The sequence below is a fragment of the Rhizophagus irregularis genome, chromosome 12, assembly GCF_026210795.1.
Source record: "Rhizophagus irregularis chromosome 12, complete sequence".
Taxonomy (NCBI): domain Eukaryota; kingdom Fungi; phylum Glomeromycota; class Glomeromycetes; order Glomerales; family Glomeraceae; genus Rhizophagus; species Rhizophagus irregularis.
This window is the reverse complement of record NC_089440.1, coordinates 3,404,957-3,430,537: the sequence shown is the minus strand read 5'-3', so window position 1 is coordinate 3,430,537 and position 25,581 is coordinate 3,404,957. Positions and strand designations below refer to the sequence as shown.

At 28.4% G+C, this 25,581-nt stretch overlaps 9 protein-coding genes across 9 annotated transcripts; 3 read left to right on the top strand and 6 right to left on the bottom strand.

The window, feature by feature from the left end:
- Positions 1 to 2,417: 2,417 nt before the first annotated feature.
- On the bottom strand, positions 2,418 to 2,958 carry OCT59_004276 (uncharacterized protein; the record flags this gene model as incomplete). The annotated part of the gene is made up of 2 exons (XM_066148175.1): positions 2,418 to 2,674; positions 2,949 to 2,958. The coding sequence occupies 2 exons, from the start codon at positions 2,956 to 2,958 to the stop codon at positions 2,418 to 2,420; spliced, it is 267 nt and encodes an 88-aa protein (XP_065996799.1).
- Positions 2,959 to 5,110: 2,152 nt separating this feature from the next.
- OCT59_004275 (uncharacterized protein) lies at positions 5,111 to 7,065 on the top strand. Its single transcript, XM_025315879.2, has 6 exons — positions 5,111 to 5,735; positions 5,816 to 5,891; positions 5,963 to 6,073; positions 6,175 to 6,249; positions 6,331 to 6,490; positions 6,558 to 7,065. Exons 1-6 carry the CDS (start codon positions 5,118 to 5,120, stop codon positions 6,829 to 6,831), a joined length of 1,314 nt encoding a protein of 437 aa, XP_025181941.1. The 5' UTR covers positions 5,111 to 5,117; the 3' UTR covers positions 6,832 to 7,065.
- Positions 7,066 to 7,237: 172 nt separating this feature from the next.
- On the bottom strand, positions 7,238 to 9,709 carry OCT59_004274 (uncharacterized protein; the record flags this gene model as incomplete). The annotated part of the gene is made up of 13 exons (XM_025315878.2): positions 7,238 to 7,402; positions 7,482 to 7,607; positions 7,677 to 7,765; positions 7,834 to 7,901; positions 7,995 to 8,118; positions 8,195 to 8,447; positions 8,565 to 8,737; positions 8,813 to 8,873; positions 8,995 to 9,052; positions 9,121 to 9,168; positions 9,249 to 9,391; positions 9,466 to 9,548; positions 9,613 to 9,709. The coding sequence occupies 13 exons, from the start codon at positions 9,707 to 9,709 to the stop codon at positions 7,361 to 7,363; spliced, it is 1,365 nt and encodes a 454-aa protein (XP_025181940.1). The 3' UTR covers positions 7,238 to 7,360.
- Positions 9,710 to 10,526: 817 nt separating this feature from the next.
- OCT59_004273 (uncharacterized protein) lies at positions 10,527 to 10,944 on the bottom strand (the record flags this gene model as incomplete). The annotated part of the gene is made up of 3 exons (XM_066148174.1): positions 10,527 to 10,611; positions 10,707 to 10,821; positions 10,935 to 10,944. 3 exons carry the CDS (start codon positions 10,942 to 10,944, stop codon positions 10,527 to 10,529), a joined length of 210 nt encoding a protein of 69 aa, XP_065996798.1.
- A 219-nt stretch (positions 10,945 to 11,163) lies between these two features.
- On the bottom strand, positions 11,164 to 12,202 carry OCT59_004272 (uncharacterized protein; the record flags this gene model as incomplete). Its single annotated transcript, XM_066148173.1, has 6 exons — positions 11,164 to 11,264; positions 11,343 to 11,419; positions 11,479 to 11,612; positions 11,687 to 11,849; positions 11,924 to 12,100; positions 12,177 to 12,202. The coding sequence occupies 6 exons, from the start codon at positions 12,200 to 12,202 to the stop codon at positions 11,164 to 11,166; spliced, it is 678 nt and encodes a 225-aa protein (XP_065996797.1).
- A 208-nt stretch (positions 12,203 to 12,410) lies between these two features.
- On the top strand, positions 12,411 to 15,373 carry OCT59_004271 (uncharacterized protein; the record flags this gene model as incomplete). Its single annotated transcript, XM_066148172.1, has 9 exons — positions 12,411 to 12,938; positions 13,049 to 13,198; positions 13,270 to 13,311; positions 13,413 to 13,572; positions 13,654 to 14,253; positions 14,320 to 14,548; positions 14,646 to 14,722; positions 14,767 to 14,788; positions 15,349 to 15,373. The coding sequence occupies 9 exons, from the start codon at positions 12,411 to 12,413 to the stop codon at positions 15,371 to 15,373; spliced, it is 1,833 nt and encodes a 610-aa protein (XP_065996796.1).
- A 940-nt stretch (positions 15,374 to 16,313) lies between these two features.
- On the top strand, positions 16,314 to 17,821 carry OCT59_004270 (uncharacterized protein). The gene is made up of 6 exons (XM_025315876.2): positions 16,314 to 16,453; positions 16,559 to 16,867; positions 16,971 to 17,060; positions 17,127 to 17,242; positions 17,310 to 17,433; positions 17,504 to 17,821. The coding sequence occupies exons 1-6, from the start codon at positions 16,362 to 16,364 to the stop codon at positions 17,631 to 17,633; spliced, it is 861 nt and encodes a 286-aa protein (XP_025181937.1). The 5' UTR covers positions 16,314 to 16,361; the 3' UTR covers positions 17,634 to 17,821.
- Positions 17,759 to 19,093, bottom strand: OCT59_004269 (uncharacterized protein). The gene is made up of 4 exons (XM_025315875.2): positions 18,880 to 19,093; positions 18,700 to 18,770; positions 18,386 to 18,635; positions 17,759 to 18,315 (listed from the first exon to the last, which is right to left on the bottom strand). The coding sequence occupies exons 1-4, from the start codon at positions 19,055 to 19,057 to the stop codon at positions 17,834 to 17,836; spliced, it is 981 nt and encodes a 326-aa protein (XP_025181936.1). The 5' UTR covers positions 19,058 to 19,093; the 3' UTR covers positions 17,759 to 17,833.
- Positions 19,094 to 19,641: 548 nt separating this feature from the next.
- Positions 19,642 to 20,775, bottom strand: OCT59_004268 (uncharacterized protein). The gene has a single exon (XM_025315874.2). It carries the CDS (start codon positions 20,710 to 20,712, stop codon positions 19,774 to 19,776), a length of 939 nt encoding a protein of 312 aa, XP_025181935.2. The 5' UTR covers positions 20,713 to 20,775; the 3' UTR covers positions 19,642 to 19,773.
- Between the last annotated feature and the right edge of the window lie 4,806 nt (positions 20,776 to 25,581).

Sequence of the window (25,581 nt, the reverse complement as noted above, 5' to 3'; positions counted from 1 at the left end):
CTGCCAAAATTAGGGAGTTTCAGCATATCAAAATTGTCGAAACTATTTTGACATTTTGACATTGGCTCTCTGATTTGTCAAAATGCCAGAATAGTTTCAACATATTGAAATTGTCAAAACCTAAAAATATTACATTTCACGTAATAACTCGGCATCCAATAATCGTAGAAAGATGCACCATAGCTCGTTGGAATCGTCTCATAACGACGAGTCAAATGGTGATTAGATCGTCTTTCTACGATCACTGGATGCCAAGATATTGAGCGAAACGTCAAAAATTAGCATTTTGTATTTTGCGATATTGCACCATTTGACATTTTATGTAATAACTCGGCATCCAATGATCGTAGAAAGATGCACCATAGCTCATTGGGATCGTCTCATAACGACGAGTCGAATGGTGGTTAAATCATCTTTTTATGATTACTAGATGCCGAGATATTAAGCAAAACGTCAAAAATTGGCATTTTGTATTTTGTAATACTGCACCGTTTAACGTTTTACTTAATAACTCGGCATCCAATGATCGTAGAAAGATGCACCATAACTCGTTGGAATCGTCTCATAACGACGAGTTGAATGGTGGTTAAATCATCTTTTTGTGATCACTGGATGCCGAGATAATAGGCGAAACGTCAAACAGCGCAATATTGCAAAATACAAAATGCCAATTTTTGACATTTTGCTCAATATCTCAACATCCAGTAATCGTAGAAAGATGATTTATGGAGGTTGATCACCCTTTCTCAGTGGTAAGTGACTGAGACCCTCATTAAGCCTGAGTATGGTGAGGTTGCAGGTTCAATTCTGCTGATCACGGAAATTAAACGAATTTTTACTGCGGACGCTACAACCAATAGCATGAAGGTACAGGGATTAGCGTAGTTGGACTGCATCATGGTGAATTAGTGTGTATGGTTAGGCCGCATATTTCAACTAAGGGTTATGATGTCCTTCTAACGTTCCCTATGAGGCCATTGGCATGTGTGCAGTCATGTCCTTGAAATCACTACTATGCCTTGGGGGGACTTCCTGTCCGGATGGTCACTCTACGATACCACTTGGGGTCAGTAATGGCTAGATGGTCATCCTAGATAGTAAAGCTGAGGGTGCAATGTCTTAGTGGTAGTTTGACCTTCTGTTAGGTCTTAGACCAATCAGGTGTTTATGCGCGGGACAGGTAGCATGGTTATGGGGTTGATTTACCTCTTTCTTTGGATCCCTGGTTGGTGATCCTGGTGGTTGATACCACCTAAGGGGTGATCCTGGACAGATGCCTGCTACTTCCTATCTGAGTGGTCACTACATAAGTATACCAGGTTGCAAACAACCGTACTATCGTGCTGGGTAATCGTCCATGTATGGTGGCACTTTGAGTGATATCGTACCTAAATGATGGTATGGAAGGGTACTAGATAGTTGATGCTACCTGTCGAAAGTCCTCCATGAAAGTAGGTGCTTTCTAAAGGTCGTAAAATAAATTGAGTACCAGTATCATGCAATGGGTTTAAGGACGAGTAGGCGGTATATTTCTAGCTTCAGATCAGCCTTAAATGTGGCCCGATGGGGATGTCCTCATATTTGGTGCTGTCTGCTTGAGGAACAATAAGTACTCAGTGGTATGGTTACCCCTTGGGGATGATAGGATACTAGTCCGATGATCTTGTAAGAAGTAGAGGGAAAGCTTAGCGTAAACTTTATGAAAGTAGAAAAATGATTTATACCAGTATCATGCAATGGGTATAGGATGAGTAGGCGGTGTATTCCTAGCTTCAGATTAGCCTTAAAAGTGGCCTGATGAAGGATGTCTTTAATAGCGATGCTGTTACCCGCATGGAATTAAGTACTGGTATAATGGTTGCCCTAGAAGATGATAGGATATCGACCTCGTACTGCTATAAGAGGAGTGGGTGGTCCTGGCCATAAACAATAGCAAAGTAGAAAGATGATTTAACCACCATTTGACTCGTTGTTATGAGATGATTCCAATAAGCTATGGTGCATCTTTCTACGATCATTGGATGCTGAGTTATTATGTGAAACATCAAATGGCACAGTATCGCAAAATACAAAATGCCAATTTTTGACGTTTTACTTAATATCTTGGCATCCAGTGATTGTAGAAAGACGATCTAACCCCATTCGACTCATCGTTATGAGATAATTTTAATGAGCTATAGTGCATTTTTCTACGATCATTGGATGTCGAGTTATTACATGAAATGTAATATTTTTAGGTTTTGACAATTTCAACATGTCGAAACTATTTTGGCATTTCAGCATTTTGACAGGTTTTAGTTTCGACATTTCAACAATAGCCTGTAGAGTTTTAGCAGGCAACTTTATTACCATCAAAGCCTTTATTTTTTGAAGTAAATTGCTTTTTTTTTTCTAAAGACTTTCCCTTCTGTTTCTATTTATCTAAGTTCTTTTGCAAAACATTCAGATTCTTGTTTTAGTTCTGCTTCTGAGTTCTGAGTAGAATCTGTCTTTTTTGGTGGCTTATTTCTAGACCAATTTAAGGTGGACGAAAAATATCTTGTACAAACACCTTTAAATTCTTTGAAGTTGAATTCTGTATTGAATGTTTTATTTAAACTTGCCCATATATTAGAATACCTAATCAACTTTCTACATCCACGATCTTGAATAATCTTGAAAGCTAAAGTATCATCTAGTTACAATAGTATAAATTGGGTAGGATTTTTCATATTATAAACAACATTATTAGTAATAGATTTCGGTAAATCCATTATTATAGCCTGAAATCTTTTGCATTCTTTATGCTATTTCAAAATCCAGGATGTAGGAAATTATTATACAGATATTCCTTCAAATAGAGCTGTTCAAATTCCATTATTCCAGTTCAGCAAAGCTCACTCATTGAAATTTATTGATACAGTTACTGTCAAATACTTCTTTTACATTTTGATTTTGAATGCAATTACTTGATCCCATTTTCTTAAGTTCATAAAAATATCAAGTTGTAGCATGGTGGAAGGGATATTATAAATAACTATTTCCTAAACATTAGTTTTATCTTGTAATGTATATCCAGTTATAACAGTCAAAATCTTTTTCTCTAATGTAAGTTTGAACTTCTTAGTCCTTTGTTACTGCAGTTTATTTACTGTACTACTTTTCATCAAAGTTTTTTGAGTATTCTTACTATTCTAGTTTTTCAAAGGAAATGGTGACGTAGGCTAAAAATTATCAGAACTAGACCTGATATGACCTTGACATAAGTAACACATTTTTTTCCTCTTGAAGTATATGGCTGAGCTTATACATTTAGATTCTTTAAAAATTTCCATTTTTGTAGATTAAAATCTGGATCTTATTGGATGCATTTATTATTGTTTATTACTCACATGATATCTTTTCCTTTTTTTCCTACAAAGTTTTTCATATTCCATAAAAAAACTCTAACCATAGATCTTTGAAGGTATAGAAAAGAAATACAAAACTTTGAAATATATCTTTAGATATACCCAGTTCCTGAAGTTCATCCTTGAAACTATTTTGTAGGTGCTCTAAACACTTGTATATCACAGGTTCCAGTTCTGAGATAGTTTGAAAAATACCAGTTATACTAATAAAATGGTAATTAAGCAGTATTTTTTTGAGCAAAAAAGCAAAACTTTCATCATCTATGAGACTGAGAAATATTCCCATGTCTTCTAACTAAGTTGGTAGCATTAGAACTCATTTTTTATTATATTTTTCATCAAAATATTATTGCTGAAATTTCATAAAAAAAATGGTCCATGTGATTGGTGGAAAGAGTTCACATATGCCATTTTTTGACTTCTATTTGATTATATAAAAATTAACTTATTAAAAAAATTAGTATTCAAAACCTCAAACTTCTCTAAGTAAACTTGCAGAGAAAGCAAAATTGCATATAGATTTTGATTCTGGAGAATCTATAGAATCTATATAGTACTTTTACTAAATTTTATTTGAAAAATAAAAACGGTGGATTATCATCCATTTTGGAAAGGATCAGCAAATCGATCACGTGACTGCGATTTTGTGAATTATTAAATTAAAGAATTTGTACACGATAGTGATTAATTAATCATAGTCCAAAAACTAACCATCGACACTTTAGTCGAGAACTATTCCTCCGTTTGAGGATTCTCTATATTACATGATAAAGAACTATTAAACTGTTTTCTTAATTGCTTATATTCTTGCTTTAAATTAAAATTTTTGGCTTCTAAATTCTAATCTATTAATACGCGTTCCACCTAAATGTTCTTTCCATGTTGCTCTGAAGAGCTAGTTCAATCATTCTTATTCTCGATATGGATGAAAAATTGATCATTAGAAAGTTTAAAATTAAAGTCATTATCATTTAAAGTTACTATAATTGTTATTACCTGTTTCATTTATTTCAACAACAGAAATCTCTAATAAAAATAACATGCCATAAATAAGTAACAACAAATTTGATTACTATCTAAAACATGGAATAAATACTACTGCTCTCACTTTCATTTCTGATTCTTCATTATTATCAATTCCTTTAAGGAGATCCATTTAGAATAACAAATTGAATTTTTTTTTTGATTTTAATATTTCACTCCTTCTTATAGTAGAATAATCATCCTTGCTAATAACAAGACTCCCCTTCCTTTTATGTTTGAATCTATTAGTACTTTATATATTCATATTACTAATAATTCTGTTAAATTTTCTTCGATATTAATTATCTTCTGAGCTATTATTACTTCCTTCTTTTCTTCACCCATTTTATTTCTTTCTTTATAGCCAATTATATTTTGTTTCATTAGGTGCTTCTTTATTATCATTACTGTTATTATTATTTGATATGAATATTTCCTATTATTAAGTTTTCTTCTTTTCCTTCATCGTGATAGTCACTTTATCCTTTATCCTCGCTTTTTTTAAGTTGCAACTATAGAGGAAATGATTTCTTCTTGAGTACCAATATATAGTATATGACTATATGCTAACTTTATTTGATCGCATTCTCAAACGAAAAATTTATTAATGTTTTGATAATCAATTTTTTAGCTTTATAATCGACCAATCACGATCGATGAAATCATGAATTCAATGTTTTTCGGAATTGAAATTCGACAAAAAAAATGAACTTGTCTAACGTTAAATTGCAATTTGCTTTGACTGCTTTAGGAGCAAGTCTTGCAACAGGAATAGCGATACTTTCCTATCAAGATCATAAAAGAAGAATAAGAGCTGAAGCGCTTAAAAAGGAAGTTAGCTTAATACCTAAAACAACTCGTAATATACATTTAAATGGCGAAGTAGCGTTTGATGAATCACTGATCAAAGAACAATTGGCAAGAAATATTGCCTTTTTAGGAGAAGAAGGTGTAGAAAAATTAAGAAAATCTTTTGTAATTATTGTAGGAATAGGAGGCGTCGGTTCTTGGGCTGCACTTATGTTAATTCGCTCGGGAGTTTCACATATTAGAATAATTGATTTTGATCAAGTAACGTTAAGTAGCTTAAATAGACACGCGGTAGCAACACATTCTGATGTTGGTACACCAAAAGTAATTGCATTACAAAAGCATTTAAAGGAAATTGCTCCTTGGGCAAAAGTTGAACCTATTATTGAATTATTTACAAAAGAGAGTGCTACTAAATTATTATCTGGTGATGCTAACTTTATTGTTGATGCTATTGATAATATTGATACAAAATTATTTTTACTTAAATATTGTCATGATAAAAAATTACCGGTATATTTATAATTGTTTAAATATTTGGTACTAAAAAAATGATAAATAAGACCTTTATTACTAAAACAAATAATTCTTAGATCATAAGTTCAATGGGTGCAGGAGCCAAAGCTGATCCTTCACGTATTCAGATGAGTGATATTAGTATCACCATTGGTAATGTTAACCCTCCTCTTTTTTGCGAGTTCGCATAATTCATTACTGAATATAATAATTCAATTTCATAGAGGATCCACTTGCAAGAACTGTTAGACGTCGATTAAAGAAAATGGGAGTTGATTCAGGAATCACTGTTGTTTATTCAACTGAGAAACCAAATGTTAAGTTATTGCCTTTAGGTTTGTTTTCCCGTAAACTTATTATGGTAGTATATATATATATATGTATTAGTGTTGTTTTATTCTACGATCTCTTTTCTTGTATATATATATTTATGCAGAAGAAAATAAAGTACAAAATGCAGGAGATTACGCGACTTTACCAGACTTCAGATCCCGAATCCTCCCTGTATTAGGTGAAGATCAACTTGATTTAATTTAGATTCATTTATTCATCGTTTATGATATATAGTTTCTTACATAAATTGTAATTTTAGGTACGATTCCCGCTATATTTGGTATGTCAATTGCCACATATATTGTAACCAAGATTGCTGGGCATCATATTGAACCATTACCAAATAAGAATCGAGATGGATTATATTCACGAATGCATCGTGACTTATTAAACAGAGAAAGGAGGAATAATAAAGAAGAGTAAGTCAAAATTTTACTTATCTTTGTTCCAAATGGATCGTTTAATTTAAAGAAATTCAAATTCTAGGGCAATTCCGCTAGATGCACGTGAAGTTGGATATATTTTTGAAGAAATTTGGAGAGGTAAAAGTGCTATTTCAGGTTCAGTTGAGAAACCTGCTATTGTTAAATGGCATAAAGACCAGCCATTAAATCCGCAAAATTGTGTTGTTATGACTAAAAAAGAAGCAGATACTCATGATAAACTTACTGTAAACCCTGAAGAGTATTATTCTCCTGATATTGTAAATTTAGTAAATGCAAGATTTCAAGAAGAAAAGGATATTTCTAATTTCCGGTGAATAAAGAATCAAAATTATTAAAATTTGATAAAATAAATTTTAAAATTTAAAATTTGTAAATTTAGTCTATAGCTAATAATAGAAATATTTTTATATGTAAATAATTTAAACACTATACTTATAAAAATTATAATTTTAAAAAACTAATTTTAATAATTATATAAAAATTAAAGTTAAAAAAAATTCTATTAGCAAATTATAATATAAATAAAATTAGGCAGTGGATTATAAATTAAGTCAAATCAGAATATTAAATTATAAAAGCTATCTGAGTTATTTGCTGAATATTCCAAATTAATTAAAAGCAAATAATTTTTTATTTATAATATTTTACATCATTATACTAGTATTTGTAATTTATTTGTATAGTAAAATAGTTCACACTTGCTTATATGTTATGGAAATTCCATTATTTTAAAATTATGTTTATAAGGCAATAATTTATTAATTAGCTGATAATTGTTAATTAATTTAATTTTACATATATTTTAAATAATAAACATTTACAGTATAATTAAAAGATTAAAATTCAAAATAATGTAATTGTAGCAACATATCCATTTTTCATTTCCTAATTAACAGAATTGTGAAGTTAAATTAGAAATCAAACATATATACATATAAAGAAGTATTAGAATTAGTATTTATACCTCGAAGACAACTCCATCATATCCACTTAGCTTTGTGGGCCCAAAAGGATTTTGACCACCTGCTCCACGGTTAAAAATTAAAGGTTGGCCGGAAGGTTGGCCTAATAGTTCTCGGATTTGATCCATCTAAAAATTTTGAATTAATATTACTTACTAAATACATCTATTTTTCATAATCTTTATTCAGTTTCTTACTTTCATTTCTGAAGTGATAAAATCGCCTCCAGCTTGTGATGTCGATTGATTGTCGTCGTCATCATCTCCAAGTACTTCTAATCTAGCAGCTGATGTTAAAAGAAATGTTAATGACCAAAAAAAAAACTTCTACATGAATAAAAATAGTTATAAAAACCTTCGTTAGATGTCTGTAAAGTAGATGGAGATTTAGGCAACACTATCTTATAAGGACACCGCTTATACCTATATTTGTATTATGTAATAAAAAATAATGATTAATTTATCTAAAATTGATTAATTAATATATGTCAATTAATTATTAATCATGAGTAATACCTTTGGAAGTCAAAATGACCAGGTACATTCCCATGCAACACAATTTTTTTACATCGATGTGTAACACCATCAAAGAGCACATCAAAACCAAGATGAAAATAATTATAAAAATAATCAACGGTATCTTGATAGGAATAAAAAAAAACAAATATTTATAATCGGATGAGATGATCACAAATTAATGTATTATGTAAAATTACCTCCTCGAGAAGGATCTTCAACACCAATTGATGAGGAATTTAAATCTCTACCATCATCACTTTCAATCACTTCATTTGCATTACTATCTTCTGAATGTATTCGCATCTTATCTTCTTCTTTATAAAAAATCCTGAGTGGTGATCCTATATCAACTAAAAGATCTTGCGGAGTAGTGACATTGAGAATGATTTCTGTGGAAACATTATTTGAATTATTTCTTGGCAAAAAATTGACAATAATTCCACGTTTTAACTATAGAAAAAAATTACAATAAACATTAAATGTTGACTTTTCACATAGAAAAAAAAGTATTATATAAATTGTAAAAGTATTATATAAATTGTGCAAAAATATTAACATTATTCATACTTCTGCTACAACACTTTCAATTTCACCAAATTCTCCCCCGTCAGCTCCAATACCTTCTGTATTTATACTCTTATGTAATGGCGGAGCAACTGCATTTCGAAAATTGGGTCCATGAAAAGTATATAAGCGAGTCAACAAGGGAGAAGTTCCATCAGGAAGCTCCATAGGGAGGTCTATAAAAACATTAATAGTAAAATTTTACCATATCATTTGACTATAAACACAACTTTATCAAAGTTTCAACATACCAGATGAAGAAACATAAGAGGATATATGCTTTTCGGGTATAGGGAAAACAAACGAAATACCCTATTGACATGAAAAATAAATTCGTTTAAACTTAAAAATATAGAAATGATTTAATTAAGTTATAATAAATAATTTAAAAACTAAGCAAATAGTCTATATGATTTATGATTCTATTGCTTACCGGATAATTCAATGTGTATTCCTTCTTTTCTTCATCGAGTTCTCCTGGATAGGTGGGTCTAAAGAATTTAAAATAGTGAGATAAATATTTATCTCCATTTATGAAGCATTTAAACAAAATAATTACCCAAAAATTTTATATATCGAAAGAAAAGTTGGTGCAACCTTGCTTGAGCTACAATATATTGACGTAATTGCGCTAAATATTCAATATTTAGTCGCTATAGGTTCAAAAAGAATTCATAGTCACTATACCTAACTTCGCTATCTTGATAAGTTAATCTAAGTTTTGAGAATTCAGAAACTTGAATTGATTTAAGTCGTTGCGATGCCCCATCAAATCGCATATGGATTCCGTTAGCTGGTAAAGATAGAAATACGTCTGTGGATATTGGTGCCTATTAAAAATAACGGTCATAAAAAATACATATATTCAACTACTGATATGATAGTCCTTAATATAACAAAATACCTCATCATCATACTTTAAATCTACAGAGGGAATAATACGTAATTGTTCTCTCAGAAAGTTGATAATATCCCAGATTGACGTACCTATAAAAGGAAGTTTTAGCTGTGTTTTATAAAAAAAACGTAGCGGTTTGAACTTGTTTTGCACCTAAACGAAACCATCCCAAGCTTTTTCCTGGCACAATGGATAAATCAAGCCTTTGTGGTTCGCGACGACTTTGAGCATCATGTTGTGAGTTGAGCATTATGTTAAGTTCTTTTCATCATGCTCATCACTGATAAATGATAATATATTTAAATGCACGTGATGTATAACTACTCGTACATCATGGGTCATTTTACCCTGGTATCGGTACATTATAGTAGACATACAAGGGTGGGTACTGGATTTTTAAAATATCGGTATATCTGATATAATACCTGGATACTTTATTTCTTTGGAAAAAGACATTATTTATAATAAATCAAGGCCTGGAAACTTTGGGTACAACTTTTATTCAACGTGCCACTCCAAGGATATGCCCTTCTAAGTGCACACACTCTCTCTAAGTGCACGTATTATATATTTTTTCTCTAAATACACCCTCTTACTTAGTCCCAAGTATATAGAGATCATATAAATTTTCTCTCTCTAAATGCACACCCTCACGTTTTTTCAAATTTTCATTATGGGTGCACTAAGAGCGAGTTGACTTCGGTATCTCCCTACTAGAATATTCGGGTACTTTGCATAAGATTCTCAAAAATCGATTTACCTCTCCACGTGATTTTGTGGCGTCTAAATTTTGATTGGCTTATAAAATTATCTTAAAAAAAAAAACAGACAAATATTTTCTTACAATAAAACCATTTAAAAAATATCGCTTTTACATTTAAAAATCTTTAGTAAAAATTGATTATTCCATGACCCATTCAACACCAATACATAATATTATTTATCCCAAAGTTTTTTTTTTACAATAAATTTTTTCACATAATTTTTTACTTTTATTTGACGCCACGCCAGATTCCCATTTTCTGCAGTTGACTCGTGGATCAAGAATTAAACTATTTTGATAAAAACTAATATTTGGGTAATTCTATATATGCTGAGACTTTACTTAAGCTTCTCAGACCTATTTTATTTAACCAAAGTACTGAAATTACGCTATAAATTTGAAAAGATAAAATATTAAAATTAATAAAATTAATACTATAAAACTATAAAATACGCGTTTAATTACGAGAGAAAAGAGCACTTACATGTATAACAATATAAAATTATTTCGACGTGAAAAGAGAAAAAGAGAGAAATAAATCGCGCCACGTAAGTCAAGTGGAAAGAAAATTATATCAAAAATCCGGTGATGTAGAATTTCTTAAAGCGTAGGACACAGCGTTCTTAATTTATTGTAACTTTCGCTATGAAGCTTATCATTCTCACAACTTCTACAAAATCAAGAATAACTAACGCCATATTTGTAATACTACGGTACTTCATGATTTATGTAAAGATCTACTAGCGTAAAATTATAAAAAATTATTAAATTATTCCATATTTTTGAGCAATAATTCTCTCGTATATTAAAGCATGTGATTTGATGAAAATTCAATAATTTAGTATGTATTAATCTACAATTAAGGTATCATGCGCATTACTGAAAAAATTAAAATTATGATTTTTATAAATAACCAAAAATTATTAACTAAATATTGTTTTTTAATCCCAATCATCATCATCATCATCATCATTTCCTTCCGCAAATCCAAGTATAGACTTTCGTTCTTCTTTCTTTGTTGATTCCTGTTTCGTAATTACTCCTATTATAAAGAATTCATTTTAAAACCCAATTCATTTATATAAATTCTATCTATAAAGAATAATATTTTGAACTTTACCACTTTGAGATAATCGAAATTCGAGAATTGCAGCTGTAAAATCATCAGTATTGCCGAGTTCCTCAAACCCAATGATCCTAAATATAAAATTAATATATAATGAAAAAAAATTTTTTTTCGCATATAAGTCACCTACCGATCAACCGAAATTCCATCCACAAATGCGACGACACAGGGTAATACTTGAATATGAAGTTTTTCTACTAAGAAAGGGGCATTTTCTACATTAATTTTTACAAATTTTGTTTTGAAATGTCGACGAGCGATTTCCTAATCATATAACAAAAATAAATCAACATTAACATAAAATTAAAACGCATTAGCTAAATTTAATAATAACATACCAAAAGATGTTTATCCATTATTTGACATCTACGGAACTCCTTATGAAAAAAATGTACCACACATAATTTAGCATTTGTAGTTATTTTGAGTATTTCTTTTTCGTTTGCAACTTCTGTATATAATCCGTGTTCATTTTGGCTCATTTCTTGTAATTTTACCATCCTATTTTTCATTAGAAGGTCCGATTTATAATTAATATCTTAAAAATTAGCTTTTCGGAATGATCCAATACATACTCTTTTTTTAATTGTTCCATTCTTTGTTCACGGAAACTCGCCAAAGCAAAATCATCATCTTTTTCTAATTCTTCAAATAATTCGTCATCATCTAACTCTTCGCCAATATTATTATTTTTTGCTTCTATAACTTTTTCAAGCACTTCTTGAACCCGTTCATCAACAGGTTCCTTTATTCTAAAAAGTTAAGAGTTATAAAACTTCACTATCTTATTTATGCGCTAAACACAAAAGAATATTTAAAATAACACACTGTTTATCGGTGTGTATGTCTGCCATCTTTGTTGGCGGAAAGGAATTGATCAAATAAAAAATAGAAATATTTAGTTAATTAATTTTTGATTCGTAGTTACCTGTTACACGAGAATCTCCGATTGAATTTTACTATTCATTTTTAATGTACGGTTTTTGATTTTCAACTATATACAGTTTAATCTGGATCTTTTTTAAAGTTCAAAAAAAAAATTCTTTTCGTGTGAAGCAAAACATGGCAGAAACAACTATTCAGCCAACTTCTCCAATCGAACGTTCTAATGAACAGTTTCCCGATTCCTCGCCTCAGGATAATAAGTATAGTCAACGGGAAAAAACGCCAATACAACAATCCATCTCAAATCTACAACAAACTCAATATCAACAATTTCAGTCACATGTAGCATCTCAATTTCCTCCCGAACAAAAACCACAGTCACATTTGCAGCCACCACCTCCAGGACAAGTACAATCACAACCACCACCTCCAGGATTATCGACACCACAACAATTACTGACACGTCCTCCAGAATTTATTGCGAACAAAATTGATGCGACACCGCCACCACAATTTCACGTAATTCAAGCTAGTTCGAGTTCATTAATAACCTCAAAAGGTGAAACTTTTACGTCGTCCAAACCAGCTGTTGTGGCTTCAACTACACCTCCAACTCCTACTTCTCAAGTTTCGACTCCAAAAAAACATTTACCCAAAAAGCCGTTACAGCCAATTTATTTGTTACTTCGGAAATGTCTTAAAGAGGTAAATAATAATAAATTTTTTTCTGAGATAGCTCAGGCAAAACATAATGATGGTGCTTAATATATGCAAAACTGAAAAAAAAAAATATCATCGTTGAATGGCTGTTATAGTATATCACTGGACATCTAACTACAAAAACTGAAGAAGATACAAAAGAGATATTCAACGATCGCAAGAAAATGCATTCTGATTTTCAACTTTATTGCACCGAGATTGTGCTAGCATCTGCAAGGGATCGAATTTTGAACGAATTAGAAGAAGTAAGGATAAAAATTCTAATTCTCTAATAAATCTTTTTTTTTTTTTCTAAAGCATTCGTATATTATGGCAGAACGACAAAGAAAGTTTGAAAGATATTAGCCCAGAATCAGATGTGAGTATAGTTTGATTTTATATCGTTTATTTACCTACTTTGACTATCTAAAGTCAAAATTCTATATAAAGTCAAAATTCTTATTATAACAATGGCTTTAGATTATAAAGTCGAAATTTGGAGAAGGTCCCGCACTATATAGAAGTTTTGTTGACGTAATAGAAGAACTTAAAACACAAAATCCTGCCTCGGCTGATGTTAATGCTGAAGAGAAATTAAGTGGAGAAAATGAGTCCAATGAACCTTTGGAAGATACGAACTGTAATTGTTGTATAGAATTTCTCTTGATAATTTTAAACTATATATATATTAATTATTTTTATATATATATATATTTTTCAGCACTTGGCCGAATTTTTCGGCTGTGGGAACAAAACAATAAAAATGATTTTTTGGGAATACCCAACATAAATCATTCCGATCAACATCGAAACCGTGGTAGAGGGCATAATCGAGGATATTGGTCACAACGAGGTGGCCCACGACATACACCTTATTCTAGTAGAGGAGGACGTTCTCGTGATTGGGGAGCGCGAGATGATAGAGAATTTAGAGAAAGGCGTCAGGATGATCATTATAGGGATCGTCGCGAAGATTATCCTCGAAGGGATTTTGATCGTAGACAAGAATTTCGCGGACCACCTATTCCCGCACCAAATTTCAACCGAGAGAGACCCCCAATGGGTCGACGGGATGATTCTTACCATCGTAATTATGATGACAGAAGAAGAAATTCATATGAACGTAGACCAGATGATAGGCATCCGAGAGACCAACGTGGCCCACCGCAACAGCACCCTCATCCTAAAGCTTCTCCGGCAATTTATGAAGCCCCCCCTATGCCTCCAATGCCGCCCAATGGACCACCAAATCCACCATTGCCTCCTCCTCAGCCTACTTATGATTATTCACAGTATCCACATGATTCACAATATCCACCTGGTAATACTTCAATTTATTATATTATTTCAATTTCTTAGTGCTTAACCTTATTATTCTCATTGTTAGGACCAGGATATACATCTGAATATAATTCACCAAGTTATTCAAATTATTACGGGTCATACCAAGATTCGCAAGTAAATGGGCACGCAGATCCTCCATATCAATATCCTTCTGTCTCGTCATCAACTGGTTGGGACTCTCAATCCACTCCTATTCAATCTATGCCGCCAATTCAGTTAACTTCTTTTAACTATAATCAACCTGGACGACATACTGCGATACCTCTTCCGACGTAAGTTATTTATTTCATTAAATTATTTCAATGAATAATATATATATATATATTAAGAGATTAATTTGTTCTATTATTAATTATGTTCAATTAAAAGGGACTTTATGTCTGGACCAAGTAACGCACCTCGGTTATCAATGCCAGAACCACACGATGTACTTGGAGTCATTAAAGGTGTGATTATACGAGATGCACAGGGCAACATCGGATTGAGTCAGTATCAATTCAACACGATGTGAAGTAAGTACAACTAGAAAAAAGGAGCAAAAAACAAATGAATAACTAATAGTAATTGATCATTACTATCACAATTTTTGAGGAATAAAAATTTATTAAATACGCATCAGAACTTATTTTCGATGACTTGTTGATCAAGGATGGCTTAAAAATTGATACAGGAGGAAATAAATATGGATTACATTTTACGAAATATTCTGATGAATTCATATTAGAAATAATATATATGAATGCTTTGGCATAGAATATCTCTGCAATATGCCGTTGTTTGTTTATAGAAATATCTGCTCTTTTGTTATTTTGCCATAAGATTAGCGTTATATTATACATTAGAATATTAGTATTAGTGTTATGATATATCTTATATCTTATCAGATGAATTGAAATATTTTTTTTTTGTCTATTTTTCGAGAATTTTAATACAGTCTTAATCCGGAATTAATTACAATTCAAAATAATTGTGGACGTTATTTTCTGATTAGAAAGCAAATAACGGATAGGAAATTATGATAGATGCATTACAAAAAGCATCATTATATTCACAAATACTTCTTTTCTTATAGGAGAAGAAAGCTACCGCGACGTTAACAATGTTAACAATGTAAGTAAACTATGATCCCGCTGATCTTACTGAGGTAAGTCACGTAAAACGTCTTGACACGTTCGAAGTCGTTAAGAGTGCATGTGGTGCATGTGACCAATACTTATGTAATATACATAATTGTTGATAATAACTATCACAACTAACATGTAACCGGTAAGTCTCACGGTCACGGAAGCATTAATAACCAAATTGTCGATTTATTTGTCATGTGTTAATATTCGTGAAAGTGCCAAATAGAGTAAAATGAAAAATCAATCACGAATAGTTGATAGTAAATTATATAATTTGTTTATTTTTTGGAATTCGATAAATTTCCGAACAGTTGTTTGTGTAAATAAAGTAATAAAATTTCGGAATTTCCTATGGAAACAAAGTGCATGAAAAGAATCGTAATTATATAATTATTAAGATAATCGATCTACAAAAGTGCATAATTTCTCTTAAAATTGAGAAGTTAATCCGGGTTCACAAAAAAATGTGATAGGTTATGCATGTTTCTATGAAATTTCGATATTAATTTCGTTATTCAAAACAAATACTAATATTAAATGTCTTTCTCTTTTACGCCATAATTTTTATTTGTTGGAATTTTATATACCGAAACAATTTTTTTGAGATAAATAAATTTTTAAAGTAAAAGCGTAACTACCATACACATAGATGTCATAGATGTGCCGGAGGATAATGTATAATGTGCATTAAATTTCGCCTCTGACAATTACGTCGATTTGATGAAACAAATTAGAAAATTTTTTATCTGTAGGCGTACAAAAAGAGAATGTGTTTAAAACATTTGCGGTTAATGGCTATTATTATTGATAATAGGTCAGCCAAAGTTAAATTTGGATATGCGCTGATTGAAGTATGACAGGTCTTACCCTCATTTCTGATATAAATTGTTGAAATAAACCAAAAACTTACACTGAGAAACTTTTTTTGTCATTTCAATATACACAATTATTTATTATAAGTATGACTTCGACATCAGAGGCAGTTCCTAGTTATAGAACTACCGTGTCGCCACCTCGGACCAATCTCAAAACGTCAATAACCCACCCCATCAAGTAAGTCTAAAGCCACACTACGTGACATAACTGTAGGATAGAAAAGTTTATAGACACAACCGTGTTTAATAGTTTAATATAATCTTTTTACCCAAAATTTTCCAGCATCAGTTGGATAGTACCAGAAGAATTAATTGACGGACTTACTTCAGATCCACTACCACCATCGACAGACCTTTTTGATATATATACTACAACTTCTCTTTACAAACATTATTATGACCAAGTACATAAACGTGCACACTCTGGCTATGGAGTTTCTCGTTCAACAACACTTGGTAACCTGGCGTTAAGTTCATGTCCTGGTAAAAAAGTCAGGCTCAGTGGGCCTGTAAGAGGCAGAGCAACAATCGATCGCGATCTAGATTTAGATTTCCAAAGATTGAAATCTTTAGATATATCGATGGTTGTATGGTAAACTTCTCGTTACGTTATAAATTCCACACATGATAATTTTTGACTATATATTTATAGGTTATTTTTATTTTTATATATACATTATATACATTTATTTTAGTTGTCTTAATGACGATGAATTGGCATTTTTGGGTGCATCATGGCCGAAATACAGCGAGTTAGCACAAAAACATAATCTTCAAATTATTAGGTATTTATTATTACATCTCAAAATTATAATTGTTTAATTGTTTAATTTAATTTTAAATAATTATAGGATTCCAATGATAGAAGGTGGTTGTCCAGATACATTAGAACAAATTGATTCTGTAGTAACACAAATAGATCGAAATATACAGCAGGGTCGAAAAGTTTTGGCACACTGCCGCGGTGGCAAGTATTAATTATGACCTTGTTCCTTTATTATATTTTACCAAATTAATCTATTTTATTTCTTTAGGAGTTGGACGTGCCGGTTTAGTAGCGTGTTGTTGGTTACTTAAGAGACGATTTTGTCTTGACGCTGATCGTGCAATTCGTTTAGTAAGGATGAGACGAAGTCCAAAAGCTATTGAAACTATGCAGTACGTTTGTTTCGATTAGTACTCCTTTTTTATAAAATCACGTATTTACGTTCTATTTATCTTATGATAGACAAGTGGATTTTATTGTACAATATGCAAATTACGTTCACTGGAGATTACAACCATCACCACAGAATACATATGAAGATACAGTAACCAATGAGATGGGTGATCTCAACATTATTGGACATAAAATATGAAGTTCTTTTATCGGCTAGTCTGTGGCTTGTTTAAATATAAGCAAACGACACCTTATTTATTTTTTTTTATTTTTTTTTATAATTCAATTTTTTTTTCTCTTCCATCAATGTAATTATATTTTTGTATTTAATTAATACGAATAAGCTCAAGAAAAAATCATTTTATTTATGTTTTGCATATATCAAAAATGTTTTGTTATTTAAATATTAACTTTTGTCTCACTTTTATCCTTTAAAGGTTCTGGCAAAACAGACCTCAGTTCTTCTTTAATGTGTTTTGGATTAGCAACAATGATGCATTTTGATGCTTCTACACTACAAAGAGGAACGGATTTATCTACAATATCTTGATTTAAGAAAGTTAACCCTGTTGTTCTTTCTAAACTATCAAGAGTAACATTATATACTTGCAACGGTGTGGTATCGCTTATGCGTTCATTTGGCATTAGAAAAGCACCCAAAGCATAAAAGCGTTTTTTTGGATCATCCTTATCTGCCCTATCTGCCAAGATCACTTTATAAAAGTGTGTTGGAACTGCAATACTACCTATCATTTCATATTTTACATACCACTTATCATTTTCTTTCTTTGGTAAATATGCTGGTCCTGTGAATACATAAACGTTTTCAAAACCTTCTTTATAAATCAATCTCCTGCAAAATTCTTCAAAATGTGCCCAGTCTAATAAAAAGTGTATATATCAATTGTCTTAAAATGATATTAAATTTCTGAATTAGTTATTTTTACATACAATCCCTGTTAAATCCATTACCAACTTGCGGAGCTATGTTAGTTAAAAGAAAAGTTTGATCCATAGCTACTTGTGAAAATTTAGCATCACTAGCGGGTGCCATATGACCACGATCATATCCTGATTTAACATAATCGGCTAATCTAGCACGAAATTTTTCTGGTATATCTAGATCTTCTAGAAATCGAGATTTACTACGATCAACTCCTTCCCCTCGTTTCAATGATTCTTCTGTAAGATGTTCTAATACCTTTAAACAAAATTTTTTTAAATTTATTCACAAGCCAACATACATTTGTCTTTAATGAACTTACCCAATTTGGGTGACGTAATCGTCGATTATAAGATGTAATGTATGCATCTCTTTCAAATAAATCATTAATTGCTACGTTTTTGTAAAAAAAGGGTATTGAAATAAGGAAAAGTTATTCGTATTATTGTGTGTGCATATATTTATTTCATGGTACAGTGTTCTTACCACAATGAGAACTTACCAGTGTCACGCCATCCAGTCCAAGGAAATTCCGGTACTATTGACGTCAACGGCGGCTTCAATGTTGGAAGTGGAGCTGGAAGTTTAGGTCCTAACTTTTCATACTCGTACAATCCAATTGCCCCTAAAAGTGCACCACCAATAACAAAAGAAATACGTTCAACCGTTCGTCGAAACATACGCAAATTTGAAATTTATCTGTATTATTATTTGTGAAGTTATTTGTGTGTATTTTTATTTTCGTTATATTGTCGCAGGTTACATTAGCACGTGGTTGGATAGACGATCGATGTAGTTCCGTAATTCCGAAGGAAAAAATGAAAAAAGTTCATGCGAATTTTCTATTATAGTAAAAAAAAAATATTTTCCATTTGGAAAGAATTAAAAATTATCTATTGTTTTTGAATGAAACCTTATATGGAGAGAATAAAAGCTTGTTATAAAGGAGTATTTATTTTCTTTGTAAAGGATGAAATAAATGAAGACGGAAAAAGTTTAATATTTTATATTTCACAAATTAAATAAAAAGGTTTTTTTTTATTGAATCAGAATCATGCTGGTTACACTTGAAAAGCATTGTGAAATCCTTTTTTTTTGATTTGTATGAAATATTTTTTTATGCAGGGTTTTCTTCGTCCTCTATAAAGTATTGTTTTTTAATGAACTCGTTCGTTTTCCATTATATCGGAAAAATTGAAACTTATGTAATGGTGCATTTTATCTTATCACATGACATCAACAAAAGAGAGAAATACGAATATTTAGCAAGAAGCAAAAATAAAATTTTAATTCTTTTATTATGCATCAATCATCTATAAGATCTAACTAAAGTGGAATGTTTATCCGTTATTATTCGAAGAAACTTGTTTGTGTCACGTGACACCAATTTTCTTGTTCAGGGCGAAGAAGCCGTAATAGCCATAGCAGAACTCATTGTTGCTGCAGTATTGACAATAAAATTATCTGTGTTCAATATCATTCCTAAACCACCTTCTCTTGTGGGAATCATTGGTGACGTAGTTGATTTTTTGGGCGAAGTTGAAGTCGAACCAGAGGTTGAAAGAGAATCAACTTCACTTTTCCGATTCTTTGTAATCGAATCCTTTTTATTTTTATTCAATGAACCTTTTGGTCGACCTCTATTGTTGCCTGAACTCTTTTTCGGTCTTTCAACATCGCGTTTATTTTCAGAGTTATCATCATCTGGAAATTTTGCCGCTTCATCTTCGGCTCCTGAATTAGTCTTTATTCTCTTCTTTGAGGATGACTCTGATGTTGATAAACTTTTCTTTCTAGTGTTTTTTTGAGAAGCTTCTCCATTGTTATCAGATTTTTCTTCATAATTAGATTTTCTATTAGACTTTATAGTAAAATTGGTTATTTTTGTCTGTTTAGTTTTAGTTTGTTTAGCTTGTTTCTTTTCTTTTTTGGATTCTTTCTCAACTTTATTTTCTATATCAACGATTATTTCTTTATGTTCCTCGTTTTCTTTAAATGGACTACAATTACTTCTAATATATTCAATAACTGGATCCGGTGTTTCAAACTTGCCAGCACCATAAAATCCTGGATGAGTTCCTGGTCCAGTTAAAGCATAAAATTGAGGTTGAGGGCGAAGTTCGCGTTCTAATTTAACTAAAAATCCTTGAGTTTCAGTAATAATAAAATCTTCTAGAGCATTTTCATCTTCCAAAGGATAATCTATATCCATACTATCTATTTTATTAATAAAAGTATTTGTTGAAGGAGGATTTACTAAGTCAGGAAAATAGATAATATTATTTGTTTCGCGACTCGATAAAGTTGAAACTTCAAAATTTTGCGTGGTTTCCATCTTTTCGTTCTTTGGTGTCCTCTTTAACAAAAAGAGTTGAGAAGTATGAGAAAGAGTTTGATGAATGCGGAAATGGAATTTCATTCAACTTAAATAAACTTCATTTCAGTGGCTTAGCAAAGTCTAGTATGTGTAGCGCGATATTTAAAAATTTTTAATTCATGTGATTTATCTGCGCTTACTTGCTTTTGATAGAAATTTAAATTATGCGTAATCTCCTATTTTTTTAGTCTCAATTGATCACCCGAATTTAAATCTTTTTTTTTTTTTTTTGACCTAATGTTTCATATTGTTTTTTTTTGAGTTATACCACATGTTTATCAATTTGAGTAAAGAAGGTAAATTCAAAATCTATTATATTAAAAAAAACCCAAAAAATAATTTATATATCACCATTTACAGAACCAATTAAAAAGATTTTTGTGAATAATCATGTTTTTATTGATTTCGATATTTAAGTTCGCATCTGCAGTGTTTCTAATCTAAATCATAGATTTGTCTCACACAACACGCTCGCAAAAATAACGTGCTCATGTGCGTCAGAGATACATATAATACATTTGGTCATGGCGCAGTAAGAATTTTCTCTTTTAAAAAGATATATATTTGTATAAAATATTATTTTTTATCAGGGATTAACGGATTGTTATTTTTTAAATCAAACTAATTTTTTTAATAAATTTTAAGTACTATGCAATATCTTTATATTTTGCATTTATACTATTTATTAAACTATTTATTTTCTTTAATACTTTATAAAAGCACTAATAATTTTAAAGTTGAATCACAAAAAGATTAACAACACTTTTTATAATACTTATTCATTTTTATACTTTATTTTTTCAATTTTTTATTAAAATAATATAATTAAAATTAAAAAAAAACATATATAAATATATTATGGTAAAAAAGTAAATATATTAATTTATATATTATTATAAATCTTTTATTATACTAAACATTACTCATAGTTACTTTTATTATAAAGTAATTTTCAGTTAAATTTAATTATATAAAAGCAAAAGACTTTACTTATTATAATTAAAAGTTGTCTTTTATATAATCAATTTTTAAAATATATTAATATTATAGTATTAGTACAATCTATGTATAGGTTAGTATCAAAGTTTACTTATTGATCATATAAAATTTCTTATTTCAGAGGTATTTTAAAAATTTTAAACTACTTACCACTATTTTTTAACTAATTAATAATCCAAATTTGTTGAAATTTATACCATTAAGTTTGTCTTAATAAGAGAAATCCAATAACAATAATTTTATTTTTCTAGCTTTAATATTTACTGAGATATAATACAGAGTAATTTTTTAAATAAAAAATGTTTGGAATCCTATATTAGTATTGTTATTATAATTTATATTATAAAAATATTATTAATTTTTACAAATTATTTACCAATAAAATTAAATTCATATAATATATTATACATGCTACCCAAATTATTTTGGGATGCCATAATTATAATTTGAGATGCCATAATTCATTTGGTCTATATATAATTTACTATGTAAAGTGCCAAAATAATTTGGGATGCCATAATTGAATTTGGGATTTTACTTATAATTACGGCAATCCAAAATAATTTGGGTGGCATGTATATAATATATATAATTAACTATATAATTTACATTTACTAATAATTTGTTATTATAATTAATTACAGTTAATTCTCTTTAACTCTTTAAGTATATACTTTTTAAATATATATATAATATATAATCCATTTCAGAATAGATACTACTTGCCTATTTTAGTAATAATAAATATTTTTGTAATATGAAACATTATTATATATCTATTTTAATAAATTGAAAAAGTTGATTAAATTGGTTTGAATAATATAAAGATTATTTTATAAACAGTAGAAAAAATCTGAAAATGCTGAAAATTCTTTTATTTTACATATTTGGAAAATCCAAAGAATTTTGCAAAAAAATAAAATTATGTATTTTTTCCTAATAGTTTTCAATGAAATTTGCCAAAATTTTTTATTAATATATGCAAAAAAATACGGATAAATATGTAAAAATAATAATAATTAGTATCTTATTAATATAGGAAAAATAAAATACATAAACTAGAATTTTTATGCTAAATTACACTAAATTATATAATACTTCTCTATTTTAATTATTATATAATAGCAAGAAAACTATGAAATTTAAATTGATATTTTATGAAAATTAAAAATCATATTGATAATTATTATCTTGTATTATAATAGTAAGGGTTACAATTTATTATTACTTTTAAACTCAAAGTATTATAATATTACAGTAGTACTTATGATTTTTCAAAATTTCCTTTTTTGAAAATAAAAATTACAAAAATAAGTTTTGCAAAACAGATATCATTACAAAAAGAAATGATTGACATACTATATATATTTGTATAATTGGCAATAATTATAATATTATATAATAATTACAATACTAGTAGTAATTATACTATATAATAATTATAATACTGTACTATCTAGAGATAAAGAATTACCAATATTTATATTGTTCTTAATTTTACAATTTATGCTGAAAAAATTAAAGGAAAAATTGAAGGAAAATTTGGTACAATTTTGTATTGAGTTTTAATATTTGCATTAATAAACTTTTGCTTATGATAGTAATATTTCTTAAAGTATAATAAATGAATAAGAAGTATTACATAATATAATATATTTTTAAAAAAGGTATTTAAATTTAATTAAAATAAAAATATTTTGATATTCTATTTGTATTTTTTACTAAAATATTTAAATATAATTCTTTACCAGCAATCTAAATTCTAATAATACCAAATTAATTGCTTAACAGTTTACAAATAATATTAACAAAACTTATTTTATCTTAAGTTTTTTTTTTATAATTTTAGGAATCATCTTCTTTTTAAATTAATAATACAATAATACATAAATTCAACATAAGTAAATCTCTAAATAAGTCAGTTTTGTATGGTATTTTTTAGTTTAAATAGAAACTGAAACTAAATGAAAATTAAATTAAGAATCCTAAATATTTTTCATCTAATTTAATAAAATACATATAATTAAATTTTTAATTTATAATAATTCAGCTAATATTAATAATAAAAATGTAATTTTACTATTATTAAATTCTTTTCATTGAAGATGAATTCAATAATATAAAATTCATTAGTAGATTATTTAAAAATAAAGGTATATAGAATAAGAAAATTTATAAAATATTTTTAAAATAAGCAATTTTTAAAAATTTTATATAAATAATAAGCAACTTTTATAACTAATCTATTTATATATTGTTTGGGATTTTCTAAATCAGAATTGTTTAGTTCAATTCAATTTTATGATATATGAAAATCAAAATAATTTAATAACCAGTATAAATCATACAAAAATCAACCATAATTCATTAAAATTATTTTATTAAAATATTTTTTTTTTTGTTAAAAAAAGCAAAATAAAAAAATGCTAACATACAACTAACTTTTTAGCAATAAAAAAATATAAAATACAAATACTTTTATTATAGAATTTAGTGTTTAAATAAATATAGAAGGGTTAGTATTTTTAATGCAAAACTTAATATTTTATTAAGAAGGAAAGAAAAGTAATTAAATTAAAAAGTAAAGTAGTAATTAGATTATAAAATAGTAGTAAAATTATAATAATACAAAATCATGAATATCAGAAAAGATATAAAAAAATAATTAGAGCATAAAATAAATAGGAAATAAATAGATTGATGAATTATAGAATAGTAATTAAATTATAGAAATTAGATTATAAATAGTAAATAGAATATAGATGTTAAATATTATAAAATAGTATTTAGGTTATTTTAAATTATAAAGTGATACTCAAATTATAAAGTAAATTTAGATTACAAAATGGTATTATTATTGGTATTATTATAAGTTATAAGATTCTGCTTACTTATAAGATAGATTACTGAAAACTTAAAGTAAAATTTATAATTGAGAATTTTTAAAGATCCTATTATATATAGATAAATTACACCTAAAAAGAAAATATTATATTAAGTTGTTATAATTTTTTCCTTTTTAAATCAATTAATCAATAAGATCACTAATAAAATTACTAGTAAATTTAAAATTTTTTCCAGAGACTTCTATTAGAAGTAGATGAGATCCTATTATTATAGAGTAGTAATTGTATTATAAAGTATACTATAACTTAATCTAAGTGATAATATATCATTACTTTTAATTATAAAATTAAAAATCCAAAAACCTAAAAAATAAAAAAAAATTAGCAATAAAAAGCAAAAAATAAAATAAAAAAAAGGAAATATATTTAAAAATTTATATATATTATATAGTTATTAAAGGAAAAAGAAATATAATTAAAAATCTTTAGATATTATAATCTAATTAGTTGTAAAATAAAATCTAAAAAAAAATTAAAAAAAAAATTAAAATATTAAAAAAGTAAAACAAAATAAAATAAGAAAATATAATTATTATTACTAAAAAATAAATTTTTAAATAAAAAAAAAATATGTTTTCTAATAAGTAATTTGTTTTATTTTAATTATTGATTTTATTAGATATAATAATATAATATCATAATAAATAAGTATAAATATTTACAATTAGTAATATTATAAATAAAATATTGTTTTTTTATAATTACATATAATTTGTATTATAGATTTATTAATACTATCAAACTAAAATTTATTTATATAATTAATTAATTAAAAAATTAAAAAAATAAGTTTACTATAAAATTTATTATTTAAAATTTTTTATATAAGTATTATATTTAAGATATTGATGATTATTACTATTTAATTTTGGCTAAAAAATTACAATTTGTCTAAAGTTTAAAATACTAGTTTATAATTTTA

Bases quoted from the DNA above. Each gene is read 5' to 3' on its own strand.
- OCT59_004275 (XM_025315879.2), top strand. From the start codon at position 5,118: ATGAACTTGTCTAACGTTAAATTGCAATTTGCTTTGACTGCTTTAGGA. The intron at 5,736-5,815 runs GTATATTTATAA...AATAATTCTTAG, and splicing joins GTCATGATAAAAAATTACCG to ATCATAAGTTCAATGGGTGC. The intron at 6,250-6,330 runs GTGAAGATCAAC...TTGTAATTTTAG, and splicing joins CCGAATCCTCCCTGTATTAG to GTACGATTCCCGCTATATTT.
- OCT59_004270 (XM_025315876.2), top strand. From the start codon at position 16,362: ATGACTTCGACATCAGAGGCAGTTCCTAGTTATAGAACTACCGTGTCG. The intron at 16,454-16,558 runs GTAAGTCTAAAG...AAAATTTTCCAG, and splicing joins TCAATAACCCACCCCATCAA to CATCAGTTGGATAGTACCAG. The intron at 17,243-17,309 runs GCAAGTATTAAT...TTATTTCTTTAG, and splicing joins TTTGGCACACTGCCGCGGTG to GAGTTGGACGTGCCGGTTTA.
- OCT59_004269 (XM_025315875.2), bottom strand. From the start codon at position 19,057: ATGTTTCGACGAACGGTTGAACGTATTTCTTTTGTTATTGGTGGTGCA. The intron at 18,771-18,879 runs GTAAGTTCTCAT...ACAAAAACGTAG, and splicing joins GACTGGATGGCGTGACACTG to CAATTAATGATTTATTTGAA. The intron at 18,636-18,699 runs GTAAGTTCATTA...TTTTGTTTAAAG, and splicing joins GATTACGTCACCCAAATTGG to GTATTAGAACATCTTACAGA.
- OCT59_004268 (XM_025315874.2), bottom strand. From the start codon at position 20,712: ATGGAAACCACGCAAAATTTTGAAGTTTCAACTTTATCGAGTCGCGAA.